We start from the raw sequence: 27986 nt of genomic DNA on the forward strand, positions 1-27986 counted from the left end.
GTGTGAACGGCATTGAAATCATTTTTCCATTATCCCCAACAGTTTTGAAATTTAGGTTTGATATAGGTCACATGATTATAGACATGTCTGTTTAGAATACATGATTTCAATTTGTGTAAACGACTACTCAAATCAGCATCGACAACCACGAGGGCAGCTAATGCTCTTCTATGTAATTTCATGCACCTAAATAATATTCTTGTTCTAACTTATCAATCATTTACAGTTGTATTTCAAATCTACAAAATATGTAGACATGGACGTGAAAAGTAAAAACAAATCACTAAAAAACATACTTTAAATTAAAAATGGGCTGACAAGATACCATATCCGATACCATATGTAGTTATATCACGCACTTATGTCAAATGCATGTTCAACCTGTTTATTGCAGTTGAATCGTCAGTGAGTAATTAAACTATTGAATAATTTAACTTAATACACCTCACACCAGCAGCATTATGTATACATTTCTGATTACTATAATAGAAGTACATGGTAAATGTAAAACTATGCCATATCTAGAAAATATGTATTACATTTTGCTTCACTTAAAATTTAATATTTCAATCAACTATGAGGGATTAATTATCGTGTTCTCAAACGTTATATCAGGTATCCGAGATCGTTACGTTCGTTACGTCCGACCAAGCAAGGACACACACACACATATATAGAATTCGAGTCTACCCCAAGTTGTCACGCCCCGTGGAGAGCTCGCCTCTCGGAGAACTCACCACGACTCCCCAAGACTAGCTTTATTCACTTCTCAAACTTTAACCTATCACATGGAAGTTTAAGACTTTGAGGCGTGGCCTCCACACATCCACTCGCATGTAGCCAATCACACGAAGTACTTAACACGTCATATATACTTGATTAATTGTCCGGCGTATTAAGAGACTACAAATACCAAACTGTCAGTAATAACAATCTGTCAGCTAAGTTTATATCTGTAATTAGTTCCAATCACTGACTCTACTTCCATCCAGGACCTTGTATAAACCTAAATGATGACAGGCAAGTATCGAATGATATCAACAACTATTCACCAGAAATCAACTATCAAGTCGGTATCTAGACACATGGAAATAAATCCATGACACATCCCCCTCTCAAACTAAACTTATGCCTCCTGGCATAACACGTTCATAAATCAAAGATATCGTCATTCACTCAACACTCGTCATGCAGGTCAAACACAATATTAATATAACAAAAGGTATAATTTCAAATGAATGAAAACCATGATTAGGTATAATGGTTATAAGTCTGCATACACTGGTCATAAATCCAAATATCCAGCTCTTCCAGGGAGAGGCTCAAACCATCCTACTTCTCTCAAAATAAGATAGATAATCCCTCGCTGCACCGTTCTCCCGTTACAAAAGGTTACAACTCTCTATATATTAAAAGATCAAACACTAAGGCGTGGTTGTGTAACCATGCGATCAGCCACTGCAGTCGTCGGCACGATCACGTGATTACCAGATATGTGTCCCACGGTCAAAGCATTCAAACGCTCGCCACTACTAAACAATAAGTAAACACTCTATTTATCAAATCATGTGACATATGTTTATAAACTTCACCCTAAACACACAATTCGTTGAATCTAAACAATAGTCTAACGGCGTGGGATTGGAATGTGGAAAAGAAATCGCTATCATAATACATTTCTCTTCTGACAATTAAGATGAAAAATCTAAAAGCACAAAACATTCCAGTTGAATCGCCAGTGAGCAATTCAACTTGTGACTAATTTTAGCTTTGCACATCTCACAACAGCAGTATGTATAAGTTCCTGATTACTACAATACAATTACATATTAGTAGTAACTATTAAAAACTACATCATATTCAAAAAAAGTATTACATCTTGTTTCACTTGGTACATAATATTTCAATCAACACAAAGCTCACAGTAGTTTGAAGGGCGGTGGTCGTCGTGATATTGGTCATATATTAACACAGATGACGACATGCTATTTTCGCAGATCAACGCGTACAATGAAGAGACACTTCATTTCAAGTAGGCAATTCCTAGGACGATTAGGAAGCATCGACATACTCTATGAAGTGAAAGTCTGTATTTAGTGCACATTGTAAGCAGATCGAATCTCGCACTCACCGGTAGGGTATAAAGGGTTCTAGGGAAATTGCCGTTCATCAACAGAAATATCGCAGGTGATCGCGACGACAACCGCTATTTATGAATAGTGTTTAATACTAAAAATGTATCGTGATTAACTCCAGTTGACCAAAATATTGTTATTGTTAAAATACAAAATTGTTTTTTGAGTATTTTCAGTTGATTTAAAGATGGCGAATTCACATTTCAGTGACCAACTCATCGATGCCGAAGCTACTGTCATATAAATTATTCTGAGATGTGGGGTCATTGTTCGTTTCGTCCATTTCGAGTGAAAGATCTCTTCTCTCTATTGGCCTATATACTCCGCGTTTATTTCTTCTATTCACGACAAAGTATATGACAATGCCGATAACTAAATCGTTAATAAAGAATTGAAAAAAAAAGACACGAGTTAGTAGAGTAAGAGAGAACGATGCTCCGTAACAGCAATAGTTTCAACACTATAATAACAGTTTGAGCAAATTTACTATTTTAATATCTATTTTAAAATATTAAAATACAACGTACCTAATAAAATAATGACAGAACAACTAACTGCTGTTATATCTAGCACACTTAGAATGTCACCAGAACTACCAGGATCCTGCATTAAACAAAACACGTATAGTGATAAAATGAGTTAAACAAAAGAACGGGAAACTGCGACGAGCAGTGTGTCTCTCTACCCATTTAAGCCCCCTTCACATTTCCCATTACCCGTAATTCAGTATGCAACATACATATGCACGTGACCAAATACTCAGCACGCTACATAATATATTGCCTGATGTGACCATACATCGCGGAGATTACACTATGGGGAAACACGCATAATTACAAACAAGCACAACGCTACAGTAGTGTCATCAGAAACGATTTAAATATAATTAGAATATGACTCATCCTTATGACTTATACATACGTTTAGTTCAATAGCGACAACTGTGGTCTGAGACGGTGTTGTCTTGTCACTTACTAATGACACATTACCTAAATATGAAAAATGTAGACATAAAGTTATGTTGGGCTGGCAAATCATACAATGCAACTCGTTCACGCGGCGGCAATTGCTAACTATTTGTATATCGCATTATTACATATTGTTGAATCCGACAGCGGAATTTGGAAAATGCTCTATTATTCAGCAAACAACTGGCTGATCAAATGAAGAAGTATTATTGAGAATATTATAATAAGTAGTCTCACATTCATCAATTCTCAATGCACTATCTTTGTAAGTTGTATAACCATCAGGACAAGGCAGACAAGTCGCACTTCCAATGCCAGGCTGATAACTTCCAGGTGGGCATGGTAAACACTTAAACGGAGCATCACTTGAGTGTTGATAAAAACCAGATTCACAGTCAACTACAGGAATGAATGATCAATAAAAAACACACAGCGTTATTTGTATGGCTGTAACAGTGGTATAACGCCCAGGAAACCTTACTATTATAAATAGCCAGTAGAACAATATTTATTTTAAGGTTGATAAAGATATAAATGATATTAACTTACCGCATATGAATGGCAAGTTGTCCATCGATTCTCGTCCATGTGGACAGACTGGTTCAATATGTTGATATCGCAAGGTACCACTCTTCATGTTTATAGGTATATCGTCTATTGTGAACAGATATTTATCTTCATATGATGCATATTCCAATGCGTTGACGAAACGTTCAACATTTTCAACACGTTCTTCGAAGATTGATTGCAGTTCTGAGTGCACCATATTTAGGTCATTCATTCTAGACGAATTAGCTCCCTTTATAATCAAATGCACATGACCGTATATTAATCCGTCATCTATTGTGGCATTTAGTACACTCACTGTAAGTAGCAATTCGGTTTGCCCCAAAATATACGCAATGGCGGCTGAGAATTTCCTTTCTAGATTGCTTAAAGAGTCGTGGTGAACTTCTGGCTTGTTTACAGCGATCGTCGACTGGTAGAATTGAAAATTCAGTTCAGCAGTGGCAATAGCTAGGGATGTTTTCAAAACCTTTACTGACATCGTATTCGATACGTATCTGCCAATTGAATTTGAAGCCTCACATCGGTACCATCCCATTTTAACTGTATGTATGTCATCAAATAGCAGATGTGTTCCACCACTTGAAAATATAGTGAATGTTTGTGAATCAATAGAATAGTACCAAGTGACATCTGGAGTAGGTCGTCCAGTGACATTGCACATAATTTGAAACGGTGGTTCTTGTCCAGCAATAACAGTTTCGTCTTGGAGGAAATTTGTGACTGTCGGTGGTGTTAACACATCAATAAATATTTCATCAGATGTAACGTTGATGACATGATTACTTGCTGCACATTTATACCAGCCTATTGTTGACAGAGTTGCATTACCAAGCAGTAACTTCATATCTTTAGAAATCAAAGTACCATCTTTATACCAAGTGATGGTAGGTGCAGGGTCGCCAATCGCATTGCAAAACAATACTATTTCTTCATTTTCTGAAATCGTCGTATTAACGAGTTCATTCAATATCAATGGGGGTTCAGCACAAAATATTTTCAACGTCACTGTTTCCTCCAAGACATCTAGAAATCCAGAACTTATTTCAAGTGCGTCATCAAGTCGGAGTGAGTCATTTCGTAAAATACGATAAAACTGTGTTTTACTTTTCATTATAAGATTTCTCATGGCGTCAACATCAAGGAAATCAACATCTTCATAAAGACTGTAAAATTTATCAAATGTCACTAACAGGCAGTCTTCAAACGAAACACACTCTTCCTTTGTAAATATCTCACTCGTAATATTTTCCATTGCTGCTTTCCATGGCCCGACGATTTGGTATTCTGCTGCAAGCTCTAATGATTTTAAACTGGATAAGTGCGATGTATTCAGAACAGCAAATGCCTCACGAATCGCAGGAGATTCTGACATATTTACTTTCGAGATCTCCAATTCAATGTCTTCCTCTGTGATATTGTAATTAACATAGGCTTCAGTTATGTTGACCTCACTCAAATCTACATCCATGAATGTGATATTATCCCGTAACATGATTAAGTCGTTGAGTCCCTCGGATGCATTTTCTCTACTCTTTTTTGAATCATAGGCAACCTCATTAAGAAGAGACATCGCTTGAAACAGAAAGTCGTATATGTTTAAGAATGTGTTACAGTTCTTCTTGAAAAGAAAAAGTCGCAAACCATTTTCATTTTCGTTTGAAACTCCAGAAGCGTTCATATATTTTACGTATTCACTTTCAAATGTTTCAATGTGAAGTGTTTGATTTGTATGTGCAGATGGATTGGAGTAAGTATCAGCTCGGTCTGCATATTCAATTGAGCGTTTCTTCTTGAGTGGTATCAATATATCCGATAAATTTTCAATAACACTAACTGCTACTTTCCAAATACTTTCAGCTAAATTTCGGAAATTAATAGTCACTTTAACAGTTCTCATACCAGCTCGGAATAGGTCAATATCCATTGCAACTTCAAACACAAACAAATCTGCAGTAGACACTTCTATCTCAAACCATATACGTTGTATGTCTACTATCGCGTTGAGGCCATGTCGAATGATAAAATTCAACACATCTATTCCAACAGCAACTACATCTTTCACCAATTCAAGCGCACTGTTTGCAGTTCCCAAGGCAAATTTAACCTCTTCTAGTGTTACAATTACTAGATCTAGTGCAAGTTCAGCTAAATCAAGAACGATTCTAGCTCCGTCCACCACAAGCTGTGCAGTGACAACTGCAAACTTGGCAGCATCTAAAGCTATCATTGCAACTCCTACTGCTTTTTCAGCAATCCCCAAAGCTACATATGCAACTGCTCGTATAGCTGCACATATAATATTTGCAGCAATGCATAATGGATCCGTTATTTTAATTCCACAGCCTGATAGATAATATGAAGGAGATGGAATCCTTAAAAACCGAGTACGTCGCCAATGGCATTTTATGAAGGGAATGCATATTTTGTGACAATTTCGCATTTGACAGAGGTTATCAATGTCAAGACGTTTTTCCCTTAACCAGTCTTTTGCAGATTGCACATCATCTTGGAGACTGTCAATCTCTGCTACTGCATTGTCTAACGCATTTACAGCTTCGTCAAATTTGTTGTTTGCCTTATCAACATCTTCTTTTTTGTCTTGTAACCATTGTTGAGCTCTACTGACACCATCCTGGGCATCTGTAACCAAATCTTGGGCTTGTGTCAATCGCAAAGTTGCCTTTTCCCCAAATGCATTGGCTGCATTTATCAGTGCATCTGTCATTCTCATTGGTAAAGACTGGGTCCCAAAACCAAACTCCCCTCGTACCGTCCACCTTTGATCAGACCAAGGAACAAAAACTGAAGCCTGCGCAAATATTGTAGCATAACACACATCCCAAATATATCCATCAATTTCAAAATGAATTACCTCGTTGGTGACAAAAACATTCGCTTCTGCATTTACACCAAGAATATTAACGCCACCAAAGAATCGAAACAAGAACTCGTCTGTGTCTGGTGCTAAGGCAAACACGCCGCCTAAATACTTATGGCCTATTGTCAGTATTTTGTATTTTATGCTGCGAGCCAATTGAATTAAACCTTTTGTGGCCTTATCATCTTTAAACAAACCATACAGATCACTGAATCTACTGCATTCACCTAACATGTTTGACTTTACAATTTCAATCTGAACTGACCCAAAACCCAATGCAACAATATTGAGTTTTGCTTGAAACATCAGACCCACTCCTGTGTAATCTTTCCTTATTTTCAATACGTTTTCCACATATAGCAGTGCACATCGTTCAATATTACTCTGTAACTGATGTGCATAGTTGAGAAGCGAGTCGACACTACCAGTAGATAATCTTGTGGATTCATCAGCAAGTTGTTGTTGTAGATCGGTGCATATGTACATTATTTTCTGGGCACGTGACCTTACAGGCGATAAGATATCTGGTAAATCACTGAATAATTCTCTTCCAATGACAATAGTTTCTAGGTCTTCTTTGAAACCAATTAGTTCTAATGTAATTTCTCTGAGTGCTGATTGGGTAAATTCAGAAACGTTGTCAATAAAGGTATTGATCAGTAACACCATCTCATCTATACTGGGAAGTATGTCTACGATAAGATCTATAATGTCACGTTTAGGAAGTGCTGCGATTTCATCAGAAATGTCATATGTAATGAATGCATTGATATTGGTATCCAGTGTGACTCCAAACAACCTTGCCATCATTGAGTTACCAAAAGGATTTGTAGACAGTTGACCACGAAAGAAAAATCCAGGTGGATCAGCACCAGAACCACACCATCGTCTTTCAGTGCCTGGTGGTTTGATGAATATAAAGTACATGTGTTACTCAGCTAATGAATTCAAATTCATACCAACCAACCAAATAATTTTTAATTCTATATAGGTGAAAGTGTCATAATTACCGCCAATTGAAAGAAATGCATCCGCCCTTGCATCTGTCACTCCTCCAATCTGGATGATGACAGGATGTCCAAATACTTTGAATGTAATGTGCATGTCCACCTCTGTTGTGAAAGTGACAATCGCTTCCCAACGACTAGCAAATATATGAGTTAACATCTGTAGAAAAAAGATAGTGAATGCAAATCAATCACGTTTCATGTTGGCATTACACACTGTTAAATAATACGATTACTGTAAAAACAACGGTAATGCATTACCTTGTCTATGTCATCGACCACCAGCATAAACACTAGATCACCAGAAAGTGAAAAACCAATTGTATCACTATCTCCGAGTAGGTTATCATTTGATATTGAGAGAGACATCCATACGTTATATCCTGAAGAGAGCGTGTAGGTAAACATATGGTCACCATTCCACAGTTCAATACTGGTTGTCTCGAATTTGAGTTTCTTGTCGACTGACATGCCAATTCCTATCAGGTTAATTACCCAGCCTTTGTCACTTAAAGGTTTAAGAAAATCAAATTGACTAATTTTGTCCCATAAATCTTCTGGGAACATGAGAATATTGGTTCCTAAAACAGTGTCGCATACATCAACCAATAAACACATTCCACTGACTGATGGTGGAAACTGAATCGCTTCACCCAGTACCGATATATGTGTCTTGCTTTTGAATTGAAAAACAGAATACAGATCGTCATCAAACACAGGGGCTCGACGACACACACCATATCTACTAATTTCGCTGCCATGAAGAACCATCGAACGTATACCACTAAATTTTATGTACACGTGTTCTTTATCAGTAATACTAATCCAGTCTGGCAAATTCAGTGATATGCCATTTAAGAAGGAGTTCGCAAACGAATTGCTCTCGGTAAATTCCTGAATATCATATACAGTAAAGGGAATTTCTATGCATTCACTGTTTCCATGACCCGAGATCATGGTACCAATTTCTGGAGAATAACGCGACGATATACTAGACAAGGTAAATGATGAAGTTTTGATGACGGCAATGCCATTTAGTGAGATTGGAACAGAAAACTGGTTAATGTCAAGGAAGACAACACCGAAAGTGTAACGAACTAGCGAATTACTTGTTAATTGAAACCAGGTAGATGTGGATGATAACGATAACTGTAAAGCTGATGGACACTGGAACAGATATTCGACATAGCAGCCAGTGGGGAGTGTCCCAAAAGGTATATTAAGCTTTTCAAATGCCGACATGACTGATGCTACTAAGTTTGGTAAAGGTTTGAAATTGTTTGCACTGATTCCAGACAGTGCAAATCTAATATCTAGTACTCCAGATGTTGTTGGCGTGATCGTAACGTCAGTAACAGTTTTTTGATTAGTTAGTGAGACTACTGGAGGATCGAACACTGCTTCATTGGAGAAAAATGATATTACAATATAATGACTGGGTTGCGCTGAAATATTGAAATGTTGTTGTTCCCCAATCCTTAGTTGTGGTAACTGTGATAATTTGACTACACCATGTTCGCACATCTCTCCATCATATCCGGTGTCACTACAGTTGCATGCTGGGAAATTATCAGAAGTGACAAAACAAGAACCACCATTGAGACACAGGTTAGGTCTGCATATATCTGTGAAAGATATTACATGATTTATAATATTGTAGGTCACAAAAGACAATGTTTTGTATTCATAATATATGAATGATATCTTTAAGGTCACCCTAAAATATAAGATTTTTTGAGCTTATGTAGTAATCTTCATTTGAATTTATTTTATTGAATAACAAATACTACAACGGCTTGATAAATCTAATATATTTGAAGGGTGACAAATTACATGTATAAAGGTCAACTGAATGTCCAAAATTAGCATTTAACACCAGAATGTATGAACAGTAAGTGCATGTAAATTAGGTAAACAAATGAAGTTATATTGTCAACACATGATCAGAAATAAAAGACTTTAAATAACACTTTCGAAACATTAACACTCGCATCACTGCATAATACCATTCTGAAACATAAACGATTCTGCCTGCCATGGTACATAAATGACGATGTCAGGCATGCATACTGTTTTTTTAGTAACAATTCAATAAGATAAAACTTCGAAATGGACACTAAAAATGTTTATGCCGTGTAAACCTTTTCGTTCACTGTCAGAGATTATGTTTCCGCCACGGGCTATAGCACTTTTGCATCTGATGTTAACAAAATAATTGTTAATCCGCCAGTCACGATGGCACAGTACACACCAAATAAGTGAAAGTACGTTTTGGAACGAATACAGATACATATTGTCTTTACGGAACGGTAAATTGTATTGTTTTCAGTGCTAAATATAATATATATATATATATGTATTATTATTATGTATGTATATATATATTGTGAGAATAAACAAGGATACCTTTCGTAATCTGTTATCAATACTAATCAATAAATAAATAATTAATGAACATTAACTGAATGTAACCCAATATGTATATTACTCACCAATACACGAGTGACCATCTCTATCCAAAACAAAACCACGGTGACAGTAACAGCTATAACCTCCAATTGTATTATTGCATAGGTGTTCACAAATTTGGTCTTCCACACATTCATCAATATCTATTAAATACAAAATGTTGAAAAACAATTGAGGGCATATCGCTGTTACGTCATCATAAAGCAGATCTTTTTTATAGTAAAATTGGATACCAAGTATTAGTATATTTATGAGTACATTAGACTTTCTCGAGTTTAAAAACATCAAGTGAAATTGTTTGAATAGATGTCATGTATCACTTTTTCAATAACTACCTGTCATAACTAAAATCAGTCTAATTTAATATCATAAATTTGAGTACAATTTCAAATCATTGAAAGACTAAAAAATGGGATATGTCAGGCTAGACAGTCAGTCAGCATAAGAGTTAACGATCTAGATCGAAAAAAACTTAACTCTTAGACGACGACGAAACAGACATGACCTGACAAGAAAGGTGAGTCGCGGATTTCACACTTTATGGCCCCCTGCATAGAAGTTGGAATACTTGTATTGAAGATGAAATGTCGGTAAATTACAAACCAATGCCAATCCAATATCATGGTAGGACTAGTCACGCTTGGTGATTGGTTGGACGCCATAGTCAGGCACTCAACTGAAAACAGAGGTAGAAATATGAAGGCCATGTTTGCTAAATGCTGTACTTTTGACTGACAACAGATGGAGAATGACACTAATTATCGTGCAGCTGGAAATAATTCTACCTTGAAGTAACAGAATGAACCGTGGGGTGAAGACGAATTTCGACGTAGAGGGCTCCTGACAACCATGGGGCCAAACAAAGTTCCAGAAGAGTGTACGTGTAAAACGTCATGACGAGACTATCACTTTATGCAGTGTGCTTGGTAATGGTTTGGATTCTTGCAAGTAGTTTTACACAGTTGGCAGAGAGTACTATTGTAATTCACAAACTTACCAACACAACTTGTTGCATCACTTTTAAGTTCGTAGCCAGTAAAGCAGGAACATACAGCAATGCCACTTATACTTTGGCACAGATGACTGCAACCTGGGTTACCACTTTCGCATGCATCGTGATCTGAAAATTAATGAAACGATAGAGAACTTTTTTTTATAATATTTTCTGCATTAGCCATGTATGCAGTTCAATTGGTAATTAGGAGTCCGCAAATGTTCGCACTTGTTATGTGTATTATAAGACAGGTAGTGTGAATATATCCAGAAATGTGTGAGCGCCGAGTCAACGAAATTTGTTTTTTTTTAATTTGGATAGTAAAAGGTCTCAAATGATCTCGTATCTTATTGATAAATCGTGCCACCCATGAGTAGTTGTGTTTGTAAAAATAAAGATATTCGTGATGTCATTTATTACCAGAGCACGTTTTGGCATTGGCATCCAGGATGTAGTTACCATTGCATGTACAGTAAAAACTTCCATCAGTGTTAATGCAATTATGTTCACATTCATCAGTACCAGTTTCACATTCATCAACGTCTAGTGAGGAGATATGTTAGCAGTGAGTATAAACAAACACGTAAATGTCAAACGAGGGAAATCAAGTCTATAATAAATCAACAGCGAAAAAATATATTTATGTATTTATCCTAGCATTTATCATTTAACGAGGTTCATTACCATATATGGTGATCTTATATGCTGAGCAAATCAGATGTATACTTTATTTTATCGGCCATATATTCATATATATATATATATATATATATATATATATATATATATATATATATATATATATATATATATATATATATATATATATATATATATATATATATATATATATATATATATATCCATATATATACAGGCTATTGCTTTTGTCCAACGCCTTCAATATAGCGTTAGTTACATGCTTGTATATGTAACAGAATTCAACATATTAAAACGATGTCAATTCGGTATGTGTTATGAGCCGTGCCCCTTTCCCATAATACATTACAAACATTTTAAAATGAGAAATATATTCAAAATTCTTCTCATAAACCGCTAGTCGCAGGGTGGGGGTAGTATAAGTGAAACTCTTAACAATAACCTCATGTAATGTTGTTAAGACTAAAATTATGCAAATGAGATGCAAAACAATATTTACAAAAAATCTAGCAGAAAAAGTCACATGACCGATAAACGTATTAAATATTACACAGTTTCGGGGAATACTGTTCAAAATACGCATGACAAAAACAAACATAGTTGAACTCTGGTGACCTTGCCCTTTGTTATATAATATAATTCCCTTTATCATAATTTGTTTCAATATAAATATGCATTGTCATAATTAATTTTGAATACAAACAAGTTTTGGGGTTGAACCAACAGTGGGGAATCAGTCTACCGAATGTCCTTAAAAGATGTAAATATTTTACAAAAACATTGGTGCCTTATTTGTTTAATTATTTTAAGGGACATAATTTCCAGCTTTCTTCAAAGTAATTCAGATATTTTAGTATAAAAACAAATGTCTCATTGAAAAAAAGTGCTGCATTTAGATGTGAATAGATTCATAAAACATGCAAGATAACAGAAAATTTTAGCTGGCTTTAGTCCAAGTATTTTGTACAGGTGTCTTTCAAAAATTAATGATTCACTGAGACAAATATGAACTGCCTCATTGTGTGACTACTGTATTATATGAAAAGTAAAAAAAAACACCCTTTATAAATAGCTATCATGCTGCAAGCTCTGCTTTGTATGCAAATCAACTTAAATAGTTAGTTGGTGTCCAGTGGAGGGAGAAGTCAACAGTACTGTTGCCTCCTGAGAATCTACATCTTCAAACACTGCAATCTTTGAAGTGCGTTTTTAAACTAGTATTATAAAAACTCTATCATTCTGTTCTAATAGCTGAAACATATTCCTGTGAGTTTTCATTTGTCGAATGAACTGTGTGTCAAATACAGAATACATATATTTTAGAATAATTTTCTTTTTAAAATGTAGATGAAATGTTTTGCTTTCAATGTATTTTTTATGTATTGTTTTTGATTTGATAACTTTGAACTAAACAGATTTTCTATTAGCTTCAGATCTTGATCAAAGTTAGGCACCCAGTTCATATGAGTGCTTATATTGATTTTCTGACATCTTGTTTTCTGTAAAGATTTTATTGGTAGGTTTGCAAATGTGTATCAGACTGTGCAATCTCTCCATGAGTTGGTTTTGAAACCCAGTATGGGATTCTGAGATACATTCCCAAGGATATTATTACAAGATAAATCATTTGCTTCATTGAACACATACAACAATGCATATTTCCACTGAGATCAGTGACCTTTGATGTGTATCACCAGTGATCAGTCAAGTAGAAACAGTCAAAATATTTTATCAGATTTTCTCAATTTTTGCATGATATTTTCATACAGGACATCTGTTGTTCAAACTCAGGGAAGACTTTATACTGATGAACAAGGTGACCAAGTTTGATAAAGTTTGGAATAGAATTAGTAAAGTTATTATGCACACAATAACAATTATTAACGACGACGACGACGATGACGACAACAACAACGACAGCGCCGGACAAAATTTTACCCTTAATATACCTTTCCCTTCCATCTTTGATGGCTCGGGCAAGGTAAAAATAATAATAACAAAAGCTAACTTTTCATGTAATCGTAAACTAATTGGTAAAATTATATTTATCACTTAAAACATAAACTAAATAAATAAGTATAATAATGTTAGCTAATTGATTATAGAGAAGCTACAAGTAGGAACGTCTTACATACAATCTAGTCCCAACTGACAAACTAAGACAATACATTGTTTACCCAAGCCGAATACTCTTTCTAAATGTATTTTCACCAAAGTTTCATTATTTATTTTTTATTTTTAGACAATTCAAAATACAATAGACTCTATTACTGAATTAAACATTAACCATATTTTAAAAACATAAAAAAATACGTCTAACATCATCTAAATGTATACTCTACAGTAAGATGTAACAGTTGTATTACCTTGACACAAAGTGTCAGCATTTGGTACATATCCTTCAAAGCAGGCGCATTCATATGAACCAGGCTTATTGATGCATTGCTGTGGACACTGGTGGTTACCCTCGTCACATTCATCAATGTCTGTTTGTATTAATGCATAGACAATGTAAATGCACAGTATGACACACTTGTTACGATACTCTTATTTTTTTCGCGAGCGAATATCGCGAGTCGGCGAAAATCGTGAATTTTAAAGCAGTAAGCATTTCTCTCGGTTTCGTGTGCCACGGAGTATCGGTAATTGTCGCGAAATGTTGTCTCCATGTGTCATAAAATCATGAAATTGCGAAAATTTAAATGTTAAATGGTTTACAGTAACTTTGTCATATTATATACCTTGTTTCAAAATTATTCCCACACTTACCATTACATGTTTTACCATTCAAGTCTAACACAAATCCATCTTCACAAGAGCAAATAAAACTTCCTGGTGTGTTACGACAGACATGGTCACATCCACCACTGGACACAGTGCACTCGTCTATATCTGCAATGTCGAAATATGTACATATTCAACTGGCACAATTTATAATTAACATAGCTAAACTATTAAAACCTTGTCCATTCAGAACATAGATTATATATCAAATGTATAGATGAATCACAAAGTGACGATGTATGGCAAAAGTGAGTATAAAGGTATTTAATATAACATATCAACGCAATCTGGCTGGTAGTATTAAAGAACATGTCTAAATTGAAATTGTTGACAGCTGTGATTTATATGCTGAATTGTTCAAGTTACGGACATCGGATTACGAACATCAAGTTATGAAAACATTGAGTTACAAAAATGACCACGCCCATATTTTAGAAACCATGTCCACTTTCTCGAAACCATTCCCAAATTGTAACTCGATGTTCAATTAACAGGTAACTGATACAAAACAATTACAACATCTATAAAAGCCAAGTTCGGACTCACATATCACACAACGTTCTGTGTGACTGACACCCACCTATTGCAAATCTGGAGCAGTCACTGATATATAAGTTCGACAAAGAATACAAATAACTTTGTAGGATTTATAGAATATTTGAAATATTCTATTTAAAAATAGAAGCACGGTTTACTTTTCTTATTCTAAATTTTCTGACTTAAAAATCTTTTTTTTCCCAACATTATATATCTATATTTTGCATAATGTCTGCTCACGATGTCTCCAACCTTGATGCCTTATTTATGATATTATGTTGCTGAAGTTTGCTTTTATGACGGTTTCATCTTTTATCCTCTACTTGTTTAATATCAAATAACTCTTACCATTGCAGTGACCAGACGAGTCATTTTGGTATCCTTCGTAACAAATGCATATGTATGAACCAATAGTATCAACACATAACTGTTCACAAGGCGGTGTAGTAATGGCACACTCGTCAATATCTGTTGAAGGTTTGGGATTAAAGTGAATGAACTTCGAACAAAGAACAACTTTTGGTAAAGACATAAAGCTGATTTGTAGTAATTGGATAGTATAATAAAAAGGAGACAAACATAATATGGGAAATGGGAATGTAGTTTCGAACTTCTACATGCACTTCAATATATTACCATTACAAGTCTTCCCATCAGACGCCAATACACCAAATCTACAGTCGCATTTAAGACTGCCTTCTGTATTGAGACAAAATTGGTCACAACCACCATTCTGCTGCAGGCATTCATTAACATCTTAAAGAAAGATTTATGAACGTTAAACACATAAAGTCAGCAGGAAATAATGTCAGAGATATTTAGTTTAGAATAAATGGTTCATATGTTATAAACAAGAACACAAGACTACCTTCACACGTCTCGCCATTAAATCCAATGGTGAAACCGGTAAAGCAGGAGCAGAAAAAACTACCAATTGTGTTGTTGCAAATATGTTGACAGTTTCCATTATTTGAAAGGCATTCGTTGACGTCTTGGAAGTAAACATAAAATTACATTATTAGTGATTGTAAAATCGGGAAATGCGTTTAATTAATAGTAATTATGTATGTTATGTTCAATATAATACGAGTATTAAAGCAATTTAATCACATCATTTTATATATTATTAATCTGGTGCGTTGATGTATGCGACGGTGTACTATCTGAGTGCATACTTTTAGGTATCGCATTAGGAATTCGCATTTCGAAATATGGTAGGAAAATACCCCATAAAATACCGCAAAATTACGGCACGCTGTGACCTATGGCGTTACGATGACAGATGTATAATAATAAAACATAATACCTTCACAACGTCTTTCATCATTAGCAATCTGATAACCGTTTCTACAAGAACATAGATAACTTCCTACTGTGTTGTGACAGTTGTGTTGGCAGCCATTTCCATGGGAGCATTCATTGACATCTGTATAAACGACAAAAACAAATCACGAGTCAAATAACGTATTTCAAAATACGTGTTTGATTTGTCTGGTGTTCATCATGAACCATATATTAGTGAAAGAATAATTCATTATCATTTTTCTACTAGTCCACAAGTTAGGTCAGTATATTTGTTTATTTGGTACCAACTATATGGGTCTCTTTTGGTTAATAAATCTTCTGGCTAATAGACTAATCAAGCGAACTTAAGCGAGTAGTTTAATCACAATTTTGTCAGATCAAAGTTCCCCTCTTATTGTGAATGTTATTTGTTATGGCTATGCATGTAGCTACATTTTGAGAATGATTATACCACTAGAGTCCAACAGTCAAATAGACTACAAGATTAAACAAAGGGTTTTGAGAAAAACGTCTAGCCTCAACATTTACTCAGCCAATTGTTTCTGCTGGTGGACAGTAGTTTGTCCCCATGAATAATCATAAACTGAGTGGTTCGTACCAAACAATGAGTACTAGGCTTTCTATGCGTATAAACATTTTATATGTTAACATATTTTATGTTGTGTTGTCCGAGATTAAGTCCGTGTAACCCCGTCTGTTGGGCCATGTTTACTACAGACCATTTCAGGCTGGCTTTTTGTGGTCAGTCATTATGCGTGAGGGGTTGTTAGCGCGTCCACCAGCAGTGGCGAGGACCTACGCCGCGTGAGCGAATCCAAATCTCGTTTTGTGTATTTTCGCTTTCTAGTTATTCAATCAGTCTTGAAACATATACAATGAGGTTGTGATATGTATGCATGTATACATAAATACCTTTACACGATTTCTCATCATCTGTTAGCTCATAACCTTGTCCACACGAACAGAAATAGCTTCCATATGTATTATGACAGGTCTGCTGGCAATCACTTGAAATACATTCATCTACATCTAAATTAGAAATTAAGACATCACAATTAGAGATTATAAGGTTGAAAACTAAGTTCGGAGAATATGTTGATTATTGATCTTGTTATTTAAGTATTATGTTATTTGGAATATTTTGGAATATATTGAAATGCTAAACATTGTCATCACTGTAGAAGGATGCGAAAGCAGTTTGTTCGAATGTTACATACATTTATGAAGAGAAAATCAGAAAATAGAAGCACGCGCATAATTAGTATCACTGTTGATTTGATATATAATAAATCATACTATATACCTTCACATGTTTTTCCATTTGTTCCTAGTACATATCCATCTCTACATGAACAAATGTAGCTTCCTACTATGTTATGACAGTCATGTTGACAGTCGTTGGCAAGCTGAATGCATTCATTCTCGTCTATATTACAATATAACAATGTGAAAAAACAGCGTTACGCAGTATGTGATAATTTTAACAAATTGCAAATCTTACATTTGCTTTACATGCAAAGTATAACTAAATCAAATATCGCAAATAAAAATAAACTTGTTTTATATGTAAAAGTTACCTTCACAAGACTTTCCGCCAATAGCAAGAAAGTAACCATTCCAACAAGAACAATAATAACTCCCAGCAACGTTGTTACACGCGTGTTGACAACCATGTCCACTTAATGAACATTCGTTCACATCTTCAAGCAAGAATCAAAAATACGTAAAAGAAAACCATTTATGCAACATTATGAGTAGTTGATATAAACCGATAATATTCTAATATTTTAAGAAATCTTTCCCGACGATATTAGATATACTATTATTGATTGGTATTTAGATTAGTGTTATGGATTTGTTACGTCACCCTTGTTGTGTTTAAGTACACCTGTTTTAAATCTGTATGACATAACATGTCTATACATTTTCTGTTTCACTAAATTGTATTCACTAACATCCAGTATTATTCCACACTATTAAAGCGGGAGGGTCGTCACCTGCGCACGCGCGGGAATTGAGTCCCAAGCGATGAAAACAACCCACGCTAAAACGCAAAGGCTTATGGGTAGACACTTGTTTGTAATGACACGCTATGGCAATCCGACGCATGCACATGTGACGACTCCCCGCTTTAAAACACGTTTTGCCTCTTCATATCTTTATGTATTTGTTTAAAACTTTTCCAATACTTAGATATTTAACATGAAATCAACATAGTATGTTAGTATACTCTTTATCATTGTGGTCCTTACCTTCACATGTTCTGCCATCGTAAAGTAGACCGTATCCCGTCTGACATGTACAGTAGTAACTTCCAATTGTGTTTACACAGTTATGATCACAATCGCCAATCACAGCACATTCATCTATATCTGCAAGATAATTTTAATTTAATTACACACTATGATTATGTTTATTAATTGTTTTGTGTGTTTGGATTTGCATTTTCAACCATCTAGTCATGATATTAACTCTTTCTTTCTTTCTTTCTTTCCAAGCATGTATTGGATAGCGTTCATAGAAGTGTTCACTTTCACATGAAATAGCTTATGTAACACACCTACCTTCACATCTGTAATCATAGCAGTACCCATTACACACACCAGTAGTATATTCATAGTAATACTCCGTCATATAACTCGTTGACGATCGATATGATGTCCTTATGATAGTCAACATGAGAGAAATAATGTTATCAAAATATGCAAATTTAATACTATAATGGCAATCGCACCATGACGTCATTTTTGTATATTTTTCCAACCAGCATGTTATATTTAAAACAGCGTCCGGATTACTTTCGGAAATTCTGTCGCGTTTCGGAAAGTTTTAATTTTCACAACTTTTGAATATTTATTTGTGCTTTTAGGTTAGTGAGGAGGTTATAATAATTTTTCATTTCACTTTAACTCTGTTTTTTCACCCCTCAGACCCCTTCAAAAAGTCACTTCTGGCCATTGTAATGGCCACTATTTTTTTAATGGCCAGATTATCAACCAGAACTTTTTTAATGGTCAAAATATTGACCAGTATTTTCAAACTGGTAGTTATAATGACCACTATTTTTACACTGGTCAGAATAATAGTATTTTTTTATTTAATGATGGAGTGGGTGACAATCTATTTTTTAATGGGTATTATAATGATCATTCAATTTTTTCATTACATGAATAAAATGATCATTTTTTTTTCATGTCACATATATACCCGGTAATGGCACATGGGGATTGACAGCTTTCCTCTTTTTCCTCCCTCGCTTCAGTTTGCTTCAATTTTAAGCCAGTACAATTGTAGGTAAACGTAAAATACAAGATTTTGAAAAATTTGAAATATGGAATTATATATCTTGAAAAAATATGAAGTTTTGGGTTAATTTGTTTTTAAAATCACAACAGATCATGCACTTGATACTGTCGACTTAATAATATATGCAATAGGTTATTAAACATAGAAGATGACCTGTTTTCAAAATACGGTCTAGACCCTTATCACAGGCGCTAACGAAGTTTGTGCAAACATGAGCCCAGGCTAATCACCCAAAATACCATCGTAAATTTAACTATTATATTCACAACTATTCTTATTCATAACTATACTAAACTTGACAATCAATACAAGCACATTCTGTGACATTATTCTTGAGATGAAAATGGACTGACAATGAGACTCTGTACTACTTCCTGTTCTTATAAAGACAATGTCTATCATTATAATACCTTGAACAAACAAGCAAGACATTCATTACTGAACATTCGAACAGTGTGCAACCCCCAAAATACTCAGCAACTGACTTTCCACCAAAAAAAGTTACATAAACAGTGAGTTATTAATCCGAAAAAAGAGTGTCTTTATGAGTGGGATTAAGCTCAAACATAAACAAAATTCCCATTTTAATAATGACAAACAACTAAAGTTCAGTCTTCAAATACACCCAAACTATAACATTTTACATTGAAATACTTAACCAGTAAGGGACGACGTCAAAAGATCGATGTCTGGTAAAAAACTTAACTACTTTAGTTTTTTTCCAAACCCCCCTACCCCCACTGAAACTTAATTGATAAATATCGGTCATGGTGTCAAACTACATTCACCATTAAATACAAATTGGTAATCGGATGATTATCGGGTGGGTGTAAAAAGATTTTACAATTGCACCTCATTTGACGCACAGATTGACACTCAAACCAAACCATTTTTCTGTTTTTTTCCCTTTTCGGTTATTTCTGTCCATGATTGAATAGAAAACAAACAACAACTACAAATACTCCAAGATTTTTTTGACTTCATTAAAAAATATAATCGTTTTTGTAGGATGGAAACTTTTTGAGGTCAAAACCCCCCACTCCCAAACTAAAGGAAATAAGTTTTTTATCCGACATCGATCTTTTGACGTCGTCCCTAACTTTTCATAATGTTTCTTATAAACTGTAGAAGTTTATGTTGAAGGGTCGATGGAAGGTGATTTTAAAGTGGGTTAGACACAATCAACTAAAAATACCCATGATGCTCTGCTTCATTTTTATATTCTGCTATTTTCTCTATTATGAATGGTTTAATGCGATATGAAAAATATCTGTGAAAATATTCCACGACTACTGCATGTGTACAAAACGGTGTTGGGTAGTTCAGTAAGTTATATGGGGGGGGGTCTAGCATAGAGCTCCATGTGTGTAGCTAGCTAGCTGACTTAGCAGTGAATGGCATGTACGTTTGTTTGTTCAAGGTATTATAATGCTGGACAATAGTAGTGTTCATGGTACATGAAGTACTGGCTAAGATTTAAGCTGATGTTTGCATTTTGACTAGACCCAATTGCGTCCACGCATTGGGAGGGCCAGTCCAGCTAGCACGAGCTAAGGGGCGCCATCGGTCGGTGACCTTTGTTAAGCAGCTGTTTACGAACGCAAAATTTCTGCTGCTGACATTTTTCGTTAAAATTTATGAAGCGATGTGCACTGGAACACGAGCGAAGATGGACCGATTTATTTGGATGCACAGGAACAGTATATAACGGCGATACAGAATGTAGAGTTTTATTAGTGCATGTCGTAGACAGCGAACCAAATTGGAGTTGTTGTATGCTCTACTACAGCGATCCAATCAGTGTGGAAGCGTGTACGGAGTAATGACTGGTGGGATACTCGTAGACAACTTCTCCAGAAGTCGAAGATATGGTGTTTCGCATGGGCGCACATGCCGTTTTGGGGCGTAATGTAAATTTGCACATGTGATATTGTGCTTCTGGGTGTACCAATCAACGTCACAAAAAATCCATTCTATCAACTATCAGCAAACTCGTATCGGAAGCACCACAGTGGTTTTAAAAAAAAACATTATAAGCATTATAAATCAATAAAACATGAAAAGGAATGAAAAAAAAATATATGGTGGTTGGTTCGATAATTTGTGGTTGGTTTAGTTATGGCACTGTACCATTGCTGTTTAATTGTTTGTTCATAATTGCTGCCTCCCTTGGGAAACAAGTTTGGGTGTTAGCCAGTGCACAGACCCTCAAGACTGTGGCCTGTGCTATAACTGTTGGGCCCTCCTGTGAGTGAACACAATTGCGTATAGCTGATATGCAAACATTTGGGATTAGCTTAAATTTTAGCCTGTACTTGGTCAAAGTCCCTCTAAGGACTGTGACTTAATTTTTGGTGTAGCCTGAAACCAGACTACTGTGGATCAGTGATGTTTTGTAATGGATTACCTCCCTGATGAGTACATTTAAATAACAATGGAAACTGGCATATCACTGGCAACACATACAAGGATTTTAGCAATTTTTTACTGTTTTGTATAAAACTATTTTCACAATAACATTAATGTTTTACAGTAAATTATACCAAACATATGTATAATTTAGTAGCAGTAATACTTTAAGTTTTTTTGAATTAAGAATGCACCAATCTCACTAGGAATCTATTCAAATCTAACCCTTAGTGTGCTATTAATAATGGCTCATCAAAGGTATTGAATTACTGAACTGGAACACACATCTTTGTATAGTTTTCAAAACTAAAATATTATTTCATGCTCTGCCCCCTCTCATGTAACAGTTTGTTAAGAATACATACATTATTTAAAATCATTTTAAAAATGCGACTGGAATGTCCAGGCCTAAACTTCTGCTGCTGCAACATCCGTCTATTCCTGCATGTACATGCAATTGTTTCTCTGAGATTCTGCATGCAGCCAGTTTATTTTTTGAACTGAATAACACATTTCTAGAAGTTTATTTTTACATTTCCAGATAACAATATCTATAATTTAACAATTTCAGTAATAGATTATATTGCTTGCTATTCCATTAGAAACTCTTACTTCCAAGTGTGATTTTTAACAAGCGTGCATATGTTTAGCTAACCATCATGAGCTAACCAAAGGGAAACAAAAGCATAGTGACAGTCACCACAGCCGAAAGTATGACAAAGGCTGACGCTTCAAAAAATGACTGGAAAGTAAATAATTTATAACCAAAGACCGTCTATGCATAAACAACTAAAGATCTGGGAGGTACAGCTTTGCAAAGTAAAAAAGTCATATGGGGGAGGGAGGGGGGTTAAAACATTGCTTCAAAACATCATCTTAATTATTCAGCTCGGTTTACAAACACAGGAAGTACAGAAATTGAATAATTAATGAAAACATTTGACAATAAAAGTATATGTAAGCAATATTAAAAGTATGCCATGTTTTGTTTTTGATGTAGTACACAGCCATAGAGACTCTTTTAGTGGATAATAGTATTTTAGGTTTGCAATGTCATACCCCTCCAGATATTTATCAAGTTTTCTTGAGAGGCGATTAGCTTAAGGAGGGGACTGTGCAAAATGTTTTTTCTCCTCTTTGTTTTGTGCTATTCTTTTTCTAGTGTAAAATATTTTTTTCTCCAAGATGTAGGCGTGTCAAATTTTTTCCTATTATTGATCTCTGCTGGATTTTTTCAATAATATTTTCCTGTTAATTATTATTAAGAAGATGAAAGATTGTGGAGTGAGTGTGGGTGTGTACAAAAGGGTCAGCAAGAAGAACTATATAAGATAGCTGAAAATCATGAAATACCAGTTGAAAGATGATGTCACTTTTATTTGAGGGAAAACATGGAAAAGCAATGTACAGTGACTCTACACACTTGAAACTTGGAAAATCTGTGTGCAAGCGTAAAACTGATAAACATGTAAATGCTAAACCATTGCATCCATCAATACTGTTTAAACTTTTTTCTTCCCTTAACGTCCATAAATTCTGGTTCTTCAACTTCTTACGTCCCATATATAGTTTTTTCCTTTTTTTAAATTGTCATTATCTGCAAAAAATAATTCAGTTTGCTATTAGCTTACAATGACCAGTTTTTAATTAATACACTTTGTAACCAATTTTGGAAACAAACATTTGTGGTGTCTGTGTATGCTGACATATTTCTGTCCTCACAAATAGCAATGTCGATAAAATGACATCTTCTCCCCTATGCAACTCAGATATACTTCCAAAAAAAATGATACACGGTACATTCTGATTGAAAAAATATAAATATCGAAAAATGCATCTAGACAACAGAATAAAATAAAATAAAATTGTTTCCTAACCGAATATATTAAGGGGTTGTGCCATATATACACACAGTTTGTCTCTTGAGAGACTAGGACAGTACATTGCTGTACTTAGGAACCTAATTTCTGAGAACAATAGGGGGATTTAACTTCCCACAAGACAAGAGACAAAAGAATGTTATGTAACAATGCAGCTGCATGATTTTGTCTCTCAAAGTAGGAAGCTGTGTACATACAACATTATAGAGTCCCTCCACAATGGGAATGCTACCATGAATGTACAACTTCATCGATCCCCTGGTACTTTCACAAAATAAATAATTGTATTATAATTATGATCCAATACAATACCATATTTGCTCTAAAATTACATTTGTGGATACTAAATCATAAAAATATTACTTATTTCGACCATTGAAGATCTCTGTAATTTACCTAAGCGCATGTGCTGCTAATACTAACAGTTTAGTTTGAAAAATGATATAATGATATTCAGATGGTTATGATTTAAGCATGGACCTTAGAAAACAGGGACATGCAACTCCTGTCTGAGACAAAAGAAAATCCAAGTTTCCTATGTACAATGTGGGTTATAACCTCCCTAGAAGATTTATACATCTGAAACAGTTTTTACTAGTATTCCCATTGGTCAGTGTATAACGAGTGCACTATGCTATATCTGTTCTAAATATGATGAAAAATCCACTTGTTATAATGACACACATTTTCACAGGTCATTGTTTACTTTTAGGCAGTTTTTTTTTTTCTTGCAGAGAAAACTTACCATTTATGTTTCCCTTTCCTGATTTCAAACTGTTAATTTTTAGTTTCACTCGCATCAATAGAATGGACTTGGCTATTCAGTTTTGATCAAATTTAATTTTTCTGATTATATTCCAACCACAAAATTGTCTCATTTTGTGTAGCTACACCCTGGCAGACATGTTTGGCTTTTGAAACAGGAGAGGATGTAACAGTGGTGTTGACATAGATTTATTATCAGTTTCTCTAAGGTGTTAATTTAGTAGAGGATTATAACTAAGGTTACTTGAAAGAGATACCCACAGTAGCATGCCCCTGTTATACACTGTAGAATACTTTATTTTGGCTTGGAATGTATTTTCGCTAAAGGGATGATTTCGTGAAAATAAAATCCAGCGAATACACTTTTTTTCCTATATTTCATATTAAACTCAACAAAAATCAGTGAAAATAAATTCCATACAAAACACCCAAAAAGCCCTTTCAGCGAAAATTAATTCCAGCGAAAATAAAGTATCTCACAGTAGACTAAATATTTTTTGTCCAAGTTGAGCCAGAGTACCCATGATCAATTTGACTGACCCAGGTCAGGACTTTTACTGACTGCATATTACACCTTCATCATAATTTGTTTAATTTTCACCCATTTTCCCCCTGGATCTTCAATAGTAGTGTTCATGCTACACAATGTACGGGCTAAGATGTAAGCTAATCTCGTAAGCTAATGTTTGAGTTCATGCACAGAAGGAAATGATGGTTAGCACGGGGTAAGGAACGCCCAAACTTATTAAGAATAGGCAAAATCTTCAGGAATTTTAACTATGATTGCTCAGTTAGAGGAACTAGGAAGGTTAGTTCTACAGTTATAAAACAATACCAAAGCAAATTCAGAAAGTGCAAATTGCAGAATAACAGGAAGTAGCACAGAGTCTCATCATCAGGTCTTTTTTTTTCTTGAGTAAATCTCTCTATATGTGTTAACGTTGATTGTCATGCAGGAAATGGCACACCGAAATAAAAAGTTATGAGTATAGTAGTAAATCTCCTAAATGAACATTGAATACAATGGTTTTTTAGCCGAACTAAGCGCCCATGCATGTTTTGTTTTGCATGTGCTAAGGCTCTGGACTGACCAGATTTACTCTGTACTTAGTATTTCTTAGCCTGTGTTTATGCAATTTTTTTCTAGCACTGGCTAAGGTATTGTACCTCTTAGTCTTTTGCTAAAGAGCTCTGCTTGAATACTACTACTACTAAGTGTCTTCTGTTTATTCCTTCCTTAGGCGCATGCATTTAGGTTCACTTTTATATTGATCTCTACAACCCATTCAAATGAAATTGGGCTCAAAGATGGGCAAAGAATATTAGATTTAATTGAAATTTAGTTTAAATCCATGCTAAATTAAAAGTTATTTTGAGTATGGGAGTTTTTTAATATATATAGTGCATACATGGTTACTAAATGAGATTTCCCAATGTACAGTACACTATTGCTGGTATTGTCTGAAGAGAAAAAACAACAATATACATAATCTTTTAATTTAAAAAAAACAAAACATTTTGCATTCAGTTAAATTATATTAATAATTTGAAAACATTGCCATGAATGGAAACAAATTTACGTTGATGTTTTTTTGCAGAATTCAGGAGCTGGAAATAACCTTTGTTTATACTTTTCTTGTATTAACAAACATAGGAGCTAATCCTCATTAACACCTACTTGAGCTTGTTGTTTGACAATTATGAATGATAATGAAACAGTACTTACATAGTGAGCCAGAACTGAACAAAAACTTGCGAATTTATTATTTTCCAAAAAATAGGTATGATAGTACATAAAGCAAATGCCACAGTGTTTTTTAATTTATATAATTTTTGAAGAAAAAAAAACGAAAGCCCCCAAAAGACTATCCTGCTACATAAACAACAACAAAAGTATCTAATATTGTATTGAAGTCATTGTAAAATGGTAAAATAATTACAAATTCATACCTTGATGTGCCAGTTGCAGTACTGCAATCGTCCTATGATTCAACACCATCTAAATACTCTGCAGGTTATGTAGTCCACTAGCAGTCACTGGCATCAGGGTTACTATAAAATTTCACTGGGGATCGAGGCATTATTCGCGAAATTTCATTTAAGTGTACTTGCAAGCGCCAGTGAAACTTGAAAAAAATAAATTCCCACATGTATATTGACTCACACGAGGTAGAAGGTTTTTTTCTGGGCCATTATATTAGTGACATGAACAAAATAATGGTCATGTTATGTATGTAATGAAAAATAAAATGACCATTATACTGCCCATCAAAAAAAAAATATCATCAACTCCATCATTTAAAAAACAATTGTAATTATTCTGACCAGTATAAAAAACATGGGTCATTAATACCACCATTTTAAAAACACTGGTAAATATTTTGGCCACTTAACACATTCTGGTGAACATTCTGGCCATTACGAAAATATTGGCCATTATAATGGCCAGAAGTGACTTTTTAAAGGGGTCTGAGGGGTGTAAAAAAACAGAGTTAAAGTGAAATGAAAAATTATTATAACCTCCTCACTAACCTAAAAGCACAAATAAATATTCAAAAGTTTTGAAAATTAAAACTTTCCGAAACGCGACGGAATTCCCGAAAGTAATCCGGACGCTGTTTTAATTATAAATATTCTGCTGTTATATTTAACATATAACAGCGAATAACGACCGGTTCTACCGCCCGCAAAACAATTATGTCATATGTCGGGGAATAAACATAGGTTCCAGGTTAATCGCGGTTACTGGCAATAAAAATTGTATGCTGTAGTATTATGAGAAGCAATGCGGTGATCGAGTGAGTAAAATTTCTCTTTGAGGCCAGGGAGTTGGTTGTTAACAACTCACCATTAGCTGCAGTACTGCGACGCTATATATTTTTAATCGCCGGTAAGATTGTTTCGTCCATCATGAAACTAAATTTAAATATGCACAAAACGGCAATTACATTTAGCGAAAGTGAGGTATCATAAAAAGTGATCACTTCATCACTAATTAATACCACAGATAACATTTTTCGAATTTTTACGGTGACCGCGCGTGGATAAAATTCTTCTTTGAAGCGATAACGTGATACTATTGTTTGTTTCAAAATTATGACGGGAACCCCACAATCTGATTGGTTGAAAAGGCCAATTCTGCAATTTATTTGTTGGCCGACATTGAATTTCACACGAGTATATTCATTCAACAAAAGATTAATTGTTACTCACTTTGAATGGCGACACCGTCTCCAATTCCAAAATCTGCATTTGCTTGTATAACTGGACAGGTAACTGGTTGTTACTTTATAAGAAAGAACTCTTCTCTTTGCTTCAC

The 27986-nt window shown here is 34.8% G+C and overlaps 2 protein-coding genes and 1 long non-coding RNA gene across 4 annotated transcripts; all 3 read right to left on the bottom strand.

Moving 5' to 3' along the window:
• Positions 1 to 359: 359 nt before the first annotated feature.
• On the bottom strand, positions 360 to 8522 carry LOC146737903 (uncharacterized). Its single transcript, XM_085504314.1, has 7 exons — positions 7820 to 8522; positions 7562 to 7718; positions 3653 to 7450; positions 3341 to 3502; positions 3057 to 3124; positions 2663 to 2738; positions 360 to 2507 (listed from the first exon to the last, which is right to left on the bottom strand). Exons 1-7 carry the CDS (start codon positions 8513 to 8515, stop codon positions 2332 to 2334), a joined length of 5133 nt encoding a protein of 1710 aa, XP_085360440.1. The 5' UTR covers positions 8516 to 8522; the 3' UTR covers positions 360 to 2331.
• On the bottom strand, positions 8516 to 18941 carry LOC146737904 (uncharacterized; the record flags this gene model as incomplete). Its single annotated transcript, XM_085504599.1, has 15 exons — positions 18872 to 18941; positions 18560 to 18679; positions 17885 to 18007; positions 17611 to 17733; positions 17220 to 17336; positions 16309 to 16428; positions 15871 to 15993; positions 15639 to 15758; positions 15351 to 15470; positions 14451 to 14573; positions 14048 to 14167; positions 11442 to 11564; positions 11025 to 11147; positions 10051 to 10170; positions 8516 to 9183 (listed from the first exon to the last, which is right to left on the bottom strand). Coding segments are annotated over exons 1-15 (2313 nt in total), but the record flags the coding sequence as incomplete, so codon positions are not given.
• Positions 18942 to 23378: 4437 nt separating this feature from the next.
• Positions 23379 to 27272, bottom strand: LOC146737905 (uncharacterized). Of its 2 annotated transcripts, XR_014930784.1 has the most exons (3): positions 27200 to 27272; positions 26618 to 26793; positions 23379 to 23619 (listed from the first exon to the last, which is right to left on the bottom strand). It is a non-coding gene; the product is annotated as an uncharacterized LOC146737905 (long non-coding RNA). The 2 variants fall into 2 exon arrangements; XR_014930783.1 differs by lacking the exon at positions 27200 to 27272 and having other exon boundaries at positions 26618 to 26857.
• Positions 27273 to 27986: the final 714 nt, after the last annotated feature.

Source organism: Saccoglossus kowalevskii, chromosome 10 (genome assembly GCF_978046115.1).
Source record: "Saccoglossus kowalevskii chromosome 10, keSacKowa6.1, whole genome shotgun sequence".
In the NCBI taxonomy this organism is placed as follows: domain Eukaryota; kingdom Metazoa; phylum Hemichordata; class Enteropneusta; family Harrimaniidae; genus Saccoglossus; species Saccoglossus kowalevskii.